This window comes from Argiope bruennichi, chromosome 4 (assembly GCF_947563725.1).
Source record: "Argiope bruennichi chromosome 4, qqArgBrue1.1, whole genome shotgun sequence".
In the NCBI taxonomy this organism is placed as follows: Eukaryota; Metazoa; Arthropoda; class Arachnida; order Araneae; family Araneidae; genus Argiope; species Argiope bruennichi.
In genome coordinates this window covers 140,993,759-141,002,844 of record NC_079154.1, presented here as the reverse complement: position 1 = coordinate 141,002,844, position 9,086 = coordinate 140,993,759, and the positions used below count along the sequence as shown (strand labels likewise).

Below are 9,086 nucleotides of genomic sequence, written 5' to 3'. Positions count from 1 at the left end.
ACGCGATCCAAGCTCTCATTAAGTTACAACGTGCCCTTTTCTTTTTATCGCCCACTTAAACCACAGAACAAGTGGTCAGTTAAATTTATGGCCGCTTCGCCTTTATTTCTCTTTCTTTCTTTCTTTCACCATCAGCTATTTCGCTACAGTTTAGTACTCGTGGTTGGCGAAAACTAGAGGATATTTGATAAGAAGTCGTAAAACATGCAGATGATTTAATTATCATCCATTTCTGGCCCATCTCGATGGATGGAAATAGTTGGGTGCTCAGTCCGTTCGGACTGCAACAGAACGGAATGGATCATTAAGTGTTTGGCATTGAAAAAGAGATTTTGCTATTGGTACTTTATTCATGGTTTCATTCCGATTTGGAAATAACTATGGGTTCCTGAATTAAGTAAAATGTTTTTTAGCTATTCGCATATAAGAAACAAATGAATTGTAATAACGAGTATACGCAAATTTCAGTTTCGGGTTTTTCATGAAGTTCAATTTTTAGAACTTTGTTGATTCTAAAAGGGAGAGAGAGAGAGAACACCATTTTGGAATTATGTCTGTCCGGCTGAGAACATGATAACTCATATAAGAAACAAAATATAAATATGAAATTTGAGTTGCAAATTTCCCAAAAATGCATATTTCTAATGTATTTTAAACATTAACCATTTAAACAAAGTTCGCGTGCATGTGTCAACGGTAACTAAAAGGCATATTTAGATAAAATGTAATATTCAATTATCTTTATTATGGATATCGATTATGATCTGAACCAACAAATATCTTACTGTCTGAGCATACCGGAAATGCAAAGATATTGATTGATAAATGCAATTCGTGTGGGATCTTGAAATCCAAAATGTAACTGAGTGTAATAACTCAAGAAAGAAACTTTTTCCAGACAAATGATTCAGTTGCGGTTTTCGGTGCTTTCTCGTTGATATATATATTTTTGGGCGTATTCGTCGGAGGAGTACAGAATGCAATATTTTGCATACAAAGTGGGCAGCGGTAGCCTGGTGGTAAGGTGTCGGCTACGGAACCGCAGAGTTTTCAAGTTAGAGACCGGATTCCACCGAAGAACCCCCTCAGGGGCTTACCTACTATAGGTGAGTACGGGTGTCCCAATCCCGAGGTACCCAGGGATCTTTACTCCCTTTATGTTTAATCTCCACTGCGCCTTCTGCTGTCTCCTTTTTTCTTCTTTCCCTCGAGGGTAGGCGAGGGAACTCTCCATGTGAAGCTGTCGCCACTCTGTTTGCGTCCTGCTTCTCATGGACAGCTAATACCCCCACGTGTTTGCCGTGCGTGGCGACCCATTAGACGGGCGGTGCACTGTGGTCCCCGGTGTATCAATCGGCCGTAGCTAGCAACCTGAGTTACTAGTCTGCTAGGGATCAAGCGAAGGGGTTACTCCTTGGGCTTGGCGTTAAGGGTGGTCACTGTCCCCGGGGGTAACTCCGAGCGTATAGGTTCCGGCTAGCGCTAGGGTAAGCGCCGAGGCTGGGAATGGCCAGAGCCGGTGGCTGCCTTCCCTTGTTGGGCTCCGTGGTGGGCGGTGCCGTCGGACCTGAAACCCTATTCATATCGTATGGGACTTAAACTAATTTCTCAACAAATGAACGGAAAAAAAAATTAATTTAAAATATTTTGATCATTTCTTTATAATGAAAAGAATAACAGAAAGTAAAGAAACATTCCACACTGTTTCGCCTTTCCTTGTTGAAAAGGCCGTCGTTAGTACACTTGGTGAAGTTTCTTCTATTCGCAAACTTCGTTCTGGAGACTTGTTGATTGAAGTAAACTCCCGACTACAAGCACAACAGATTCTCAAGTTGAAAGCTTTGGCAACTATTCCTGTATCCGTTACCGCTCACACATCTTTAAATACCTCTAAAGGTGTGATAACTTGTGGGGAGTTACTTAATACTTCCAATGAAGATATTATAAAAGAATTCAAATCTGAAGGAGTAATTCATGTACGCCGCATCTCAATTCGGCGAGACGGACAACTCCTTCCCACAAAGCATCTTGTTCTCACCTTTCAAACACCAACATTGCCAGAAAAGGTTAAAGCTGGTTACATGCGTCTTGCTGTCCGACCATTTATTCCAAATCCTCTTAGATGCTACCAATGCCAACGTTTTGGGCATTCAAAGATGGCCTGCCGCGGGACACTCACATGCGCCCGTTGTGCAGAGAAGGGACATGACAGCCAGCAGTGTACGGCACCCGAAAAGTGCGTCAACTGCAATGGCGAACACACTTCATTTTCAAGATCCTGTCCACGTTGGAAATTGAAAAAAGAAATCATAACTGTGAAAACTAAGGAACAAATCCCATATCCGGAGGCAAAAAGGAAAATCCTTGCACAAACACCTTCCCCTGGCATAAGTTATGCATCCATTACTAAAAAACCATTTTGCAAAAACTGTAAATGTAAAAATTGTGTTCAGATTTTAACTGAGAAAGAAACCCCTGATTCCCTTGAAAAACAAACCCCTGTTAAATCATCTGATTCGGATACTGAACCATCTACAAACAGTGCTCCAGAAACTCATGAAACCAGAAAACGGAAACCAAAACCCCAACGTTCTCTAAAGCTAAAACTTTCCAAACGCGGTCTTTCGCAAGAAATGATATCAGAGAAACTGAAATCAAAATTGAAATCTAAAACCCAAAATTCTGTAGCTCTAGAACTTGCAAAGCAGGGCATAGCCCACAAAGATTTAATATCTGTTTTCGGTAACCCGCCCAAAACTCCAGATCTCATCACCCTCCATCCATCTGAAGGGGATGAGGATTTTGAAATGAGTTGCGATGTTTCGGCAACTCAAACTATTGTTTCCAAGCATGCTCAACTTGCAAAACTCTCGTAATGGGTACCTTCCTTTCATGGAATTGTCGCGGCATTCGTCCCAAACTCTCAGACATCAAGACAATTTTCAATAAATTTAATCCAGTTTGTTTATGTGTTCAAGAGACCTTCTTGAAACCAAACACCTCGCTTAAATTACGCGGTTATAATTGTGTTCGGAAAGATGCAGACACAGAACCTCGCAGTTCTGGTGGAGTCTGTATCTTCACTTCAAATCTTTATCCGAGCACACCTCTTACTTTACATACATCTCTACAGGCTGTGGCAATTCAAGTTCACACACGAGCATTAGTCACGGTCTGTAGTATATATTTACCGCCTCATGATGTCGTTAGTCAACAACAACTTGATAACCTAGTGGACCAGCTTCCTAAACCATTTATTATTCTAGGTGATTTCAACGGACATAGTACTTTATGGGGATCGGAAGATACAAATTCTCGTGGACGACAGATCGAGCAATTTATTTCAAATAACTGTCTCTGCCTCCTAAATAATGACGAGAAGACTTATTTCCATCAACCCACTCGCAGCTTCCACAGTATTGATTTGGCTATATGTTCTCCTGAGCTCATGCCACTGCTGACTTTCGCAGTAAGTGAGGATCTTTACAATAGTGATCATTTCCCTATTATAGTCTCCCACGCTGATAGCGGCGGTGCGACATTATGTCCTCCGCGTTTTCTATTCCAGCGGGCAGACTGGGATTCTTTCAAGCATTTGGCAGAAATCACAGAGAATATGGTTAATACTTACAACATCACGGAAGCAGTGCAACATGTCGTTGATAACATAATAAGCGCCGCAAATGTCACCATTCCAAAGAGTTCCCCACATGTAAGAAAATTCCGCAGACCGTGGTGGAATGAAGCTTGCCGCAATAGTTATAAAAATCAGAAAAAACGCTGGAACATATTTAGAAGATACCCTACGACAGAAAATCTTGTCGCTTTTAAAAAAGCCAAAGCCTTAGCTCGACGAATTCGGCGTCATAGTCAAAGAGAATCTTGGATCAAGTTCGTATCCTCGATCACATCCTCAACTTCCACTAAACTTTTGTGGAAAAAGATAAAAGCTGCAAATGGCATTTACAGCGAATCCTCCATTCCCGTTTTAAAAACAGGAAATATGTTGTATTCTGCCCCATTAGACGTAGCTAATATTCTAGGCCAAGCATTCGCACAAGTTTCCGCAGCTGATTCTTATAGTCCTGAGTTTTTGGCAATTAAGAATCCCGCGGAACGGTTGCCTTTGCATTTTAATGATAGTCATACCTTTTCATACAATTGTGAATTTAGGATGTTCGAATTGGAAAGGGCTCTATCTCAAGCCCACGATACAAGCCCCGGACCAGATGGAGTAACTTATAGCATGCTTCGCCATTTAAATGCGACTTCTCTATCTAATTTGTTACTATTGTTTAACAGGATTTGGACTGAGCAGAAGTACCCTAAACAATGGAGCGAAGCTACTGTAATTCCAATTCTAAAGCCTGGGAAAGATCCATCAAGCCCTTTACACTACAGACCAATTGCTCTTACCAACTGTCTTTGCAAGACTTTTGAACGCATGGTTAATGCTCGTCTAATCTACGAATTGGAGAAACAAGGCTGCATCTCCCAGTTGCAGAGCGGTTTCCGCAAAGGAAGATCGACTTTTGATAATCTGATTTTGCTGGAAACCCAAATTCGCAATGCAAGGAGAAACCACCTTGTGTCCATATTCTTTGATATTGAGAGGGCTTATGAGCGTGCGTGGCGCTTTGGCATACTTTCTACACTTTTTAAATTTGGGTTTAGAGGAAACATGCCCATATTTTTACAGAACTTTTTATCGTATAGAATTTTTCGAGTTCGTGTTGGTAATTTTTATTCAAATCATTTTATACAAGCTGAGGGTGTTCCTCAGGGAAGTGTCCTCAGTGTCACCCTCTTTATTGTTCATCTCAGTCTAATTTTAAATCATTTGCCCTCATTCGTACACGCCAGTCTGTATGTTGATGATTTACAGATCTCATGTTAGGGTAGTAACATGAATATAATAGAACAGCAATTGCAAAATGCAGTTAATAAGGTGGTAACCTGGTGCAATAAAAATGGCCACACTATCTCTCCTGAAAAGAGTCGATGTGTTCACTTTTGTAGGAAAAGAAATATGCACTTAGATCCGGTTATAAAGATAAGAGGCACACCAATTCCAGTTGTGACTGAAGTACGGTTTTTGGGAGTGATCTTCGATCGCAAGCTCACTTTCCTTCCATATGTCTTAGACTTGCGGAAGAGGTGTGAGAAAAATTTGAACATTTTAAAAGTACTTTCTAAAACATCTTGGGGTGCCGATCGAACCTCCCTACTCCGTATATATCAAGCGATCATTCTTTCACGCATGGATTATGGGTGTATGGTGTATGGGTCTGCCCGCCCTTCTGTTTTGAGACATCTTGATACTATCCATAACTCTGCTCTCAGGATCTGCTCTGGTGCTTTCCGCACCTCTCCAGTTGAGAGTTTATATGTAATTTGTCACCAGTTGCCACTTTGTTTGCGGCGTCAAAAATTGTCTACTTTGTTTTATTTTCGGGCACTATCTGTCCCAAACCATCCCATTTATTGTATGGGTTCTCCTGAAAACCTTCAAAGAATTTATAATGCCCGACCTTATCATATTCTACCTTTTTGTCGGAGAGTCAAAAATGCCCTGCATGACTCTGATCTTAATAACATAGCCATTAAATCTCTTGATCCTTATTCTTTTCCTCCTTGGGATATTCCAAATTTGTCTTTTCTGAACCCTTTTCTTGGCTTTGATAAACTTTCAACTAGTTCTGTTATTTTTCAACAGATTTTCCGTGACCACCGCTGTCAGTATTCCTCTTTTACCCCAGTGTTTACAGATGGCTCAAAATCAGATGGACATGTTGGTTGTGCCATTATAACTCCATCTGATACACTCAGCTACCGTCTTAACCACGTTTGTTCTGTTTTTACTGCTGAGTTGATTGCAATTTTTTACGCACTAAAGGAAATTTCCCCTTCTACTGAGCGTAATTTTATCATATATACTGACAGTATGAGTGCTTTGGAAACCCTTGCTCATTTCCAAAACCACATGCATCCAATCGCTTTAGAAATTTTGTTTAACCTGCGGTTACTACAAAACAGGGGTTTTAATATAATTCTCTGCTGGGTTCCGGCTCACGTGGGTATTGCGGGCAATGAAAGGGCTGATGTTGCAGCTAAATCTGCATCAACATTTCAGTCTCAGGCCCACCCATATTGTGACATCAAAAAGTCACTTGTTTATAAACTCTGTACAACTTGGCAAGATTCATGGGACCTACAGATCCAGAACAAACTACATTTAATAAAACCTACAATTGGTTTGTGGCCTGTTCTACCTATACGAGAGGCTGATGTTAAATTGACTCGCCTCCGTATAGGTCATACGCGTTTCACTCACCGTCATCTAATTTTTGGTGATAGAGCGCCAATTTGCCCCACGTGTCGTGTGAATTTTAGTGTAAAGCACATCTTTGTTGAATGTCCTTCTTTTAATCATCAGCGTCATTGCCTTTTTAAGTCAACTTCTCTTAACTTAAAAGACTTGATTGGTGAGAAACACCATCCAAATGTTTTTAAATTTTTAAAATCAATTGGGTTTTTTATGAGTATTTAACATTTTTCAATTTTCTTGATAATCATTTTTGCCTATCATATGTGTCTTGTTTTTTTAAAAACTGTATCGCTTTTAATTCAAATGGTTTCTAGAATTGAACTTTAATTCAACAAAAGTCTGGCGCAGTTTAGCCAAGAATGGCTCTTGTGCCAAAAAAACACAAAAACCAAACCAAACCAATCAACCGAAGAACCGTTGTATAAGCGGATCTAGTGCATGCTAAGTCCGTCGGGGCCGAGCATCCTCCCGCAGGCGTGGTGTGGAATCTTAGAAAAGGGGTGCCAGCTCTGGTGTCATCTTCGTCATCTGACCACCGTTCAAAATTACGAGGTTCGTCCCGAAATAGTCCTAGATTTGCTTTAAAACGGGACGTATAAGTAAACTAAACTAAACTTTGCATACAGTGTCGAAGGGGAAAGATCCCCACTGGTTTAAACTCGGGACTTTCTAAGTTGTAGACCATCTTGAAAGAGGACAGAAAGAAAATTTATTGGAGGCTTCTTAAGCATTATAAGTCTTTTTGCTTTCATATTTTTCAATGTTATTTTGAAAAATAATTATAAAATAACTTATTTGACTTTAAAAAAATCCTATTAAATTTTGACAAAAGCCATTTAAACTGAATTTCCTTCCAATTAATTAATTGTTTATTTTCCTTCCATATTGTCTTTAAAGTCGCAACCATATTACTCTAACAGGATCACAAAAATGCCAACAAACAAAAAATGTTCATAAAAAAAATCCCCTTTTACCTCATTATTTCATTTGTTATTAAAATGATACAATATTCATAATTATATTCTATTATAATATTTGATTTTATTAGTTATACCATTACCTTAAAGAAATTGAAGAAAACGAAGAGCAATTGATTTTTGTTTATTATCAATTTTTAGAAAGAAAAAAGATTTTTGTATTATTTTTTAAACATCAACAATCAAGCGCTGCATAAATTTCTGCAGTAGCATATATTTCAAGCAGTAACACATTTCATTTCATTCACCATGTTTCTTTTTATTGAATTAAATACCAAATATTTGTACTCTATATCGCTTGTAAATAGTTTAATTCTCTGTCTCTCTCTCTTTTTTTTTTTTTTTTGAAAATTTCATTTGAAATTTGAACTTTTTCTTTAAAAAGGTTTATTGAACTTTTAAATTTAAAGTTATTTGTTTAAGAAATAAAATTCCTGGTGTTAATGCTGCATTTGTGGCTGTGTTTTCACGCCATCATTTTTTGGCATTGCAAATTCACGTGGAGGGATAAAACGGATTACTAATTTTATAATTTCCAATGATCTGTAAAGGAGATAAAACTTATTCTTTTTCTAAGACAGTATACTATTTTAAAAGTTTATCTTGAGATTTAATCTATCCGTAATCTGAAAGTTAATCAGTTAATGGAAGAATTAATTACTAATTTAATGCTCTTCTTTATAATTTAAAATCTAATTTCAATGCATATAAGAGCGTGTTCAACTAACTTTACTTTTGATTAAGTTATTCAAGTGATTCTTAAATTAACGGCTACTTACAGTATTTAATATATTTTGCAGTTCAATACGCTTGTCAGGCACGCTATTGCACGCGAATCAATTTTAATTAAATAATTGGCCTTAAATATTAAATTGTTGTTGATAACGCAGAGTAACCAAAAATCTTTCATCTGATGCAAAGAGCTTTTAAGCTTATTCTCACTGTAATTAGTAAGTTCATTTGAAATAAGTTTGAAGTAAGTTTTTCTTTTCCTATTTGTTGAATTTTTTGAGAGATTTACTGTAACTAAATTGTAAATAAAACTTTAATGTGCAACTAATTTCTAAAAAATAAGAGTAATATGAAATAATTACTTAATTAAATTTTTTTAATCTTTTTAAAACGGAATAAAAATGACAGACTAATTTACCTTATTACGATATACAAATTCTCAAGACAAAATGAAATCACAAATTTTCAGTTTCAGAACAATCTGTACGGAGTTAGTAAAAGTTATTTAATACTTTTTAACTCATTTTATACAGGTGGTGTATTTGTTAATTAAATAATTATTTTCTTTTTTCCAGAGTTGTATATGTGAAATTTTGCAATCGATTTTAAGAAAACTTCCCAGTAAGCCATACCCGATGACAATTTTTTAATCTAGCGGACAAGAAAACGAATTAGTGCTGCACTGTCGTCTAACTCTGAGAGCCATTTAAAGTTTCAATTTTCAATTTTCTTGCTCATCGAGAAAGCAGTTTTAAATCGATTGCAAAATTTGCACCAAGCAGACAAATATACAAAAGATCGAGTTAATAAAAATTTGTCCAAAAATTAATAAATAACAAACCTAACTATGGCTTGTTACAGCGACATCTGTCCGTAATGAATGTTCTGACTAATTTAAAGTCGTGAAACTGCAAAGTTTGTAAAAAACAAGTAAATAGACAGACAAAAAAGTGAGTTAGTAAAATCGTATTAAAAAAAAGAGGGGTGGGGTGGGGAAGGCAAAGAATATTAGAATCAATTGTCATTCAAAAAAGATCTGCTATGAATAA

General features: G+C 37.4%; 1 protein-coding gene across 1 annotated transcript; it reads left to right on the top strand.

The window, feature by feature from the left end:
• Window positions 1-1,664: 1,664 nt before the first annotated feature.
• LOC129966479 (uncharacterized) lies at window positions 1,665-8,626 on the top strand. The gene is made up of 4 exons (XM_056080907.1): window positions 1,665-2,066; window positions 2,454-2,872; window positions 4,303-4,625; window positions 8,613-8,626. Exons 1-4 carry the CDS (start codon window positions 1,665-1,667, stop codon window positions 8,624-8,626), a joined length of 1,158 nt encoding a protein of 385 aa, XP_055936882.1.
• Window positions 8,627-9,086: the final 460 nt, after the last annotated feature.

What these genes read in the sequence shown, in the direction of transcription:
- LOC129966479 (XM_056080907.1), top strand. Translation starts at nt 1,665, where the DNA reads ATGAAAAGAATAACAGAAAGTAAAGAAACATTCCACACTGTTTCGCCT. An exon ending in CACCAACATTGCCAGAAAAG is followed by an intron (nt 2,067 to 2,453) that starts GTTAAAGCTGGT and finishes AATTGTGTTCAG; the next exon opens with ATTTTAACTGAGAAAGAAAC. An exon ending in GCTCAACTTGCAAAACTCTC is followed by an intron (nt 2,873 to 4,302) that starts GTAATGGGTACC and finishes ATTGTTTAACAG; the next exon opens with GATTTGGACTGAGCAGAAGT.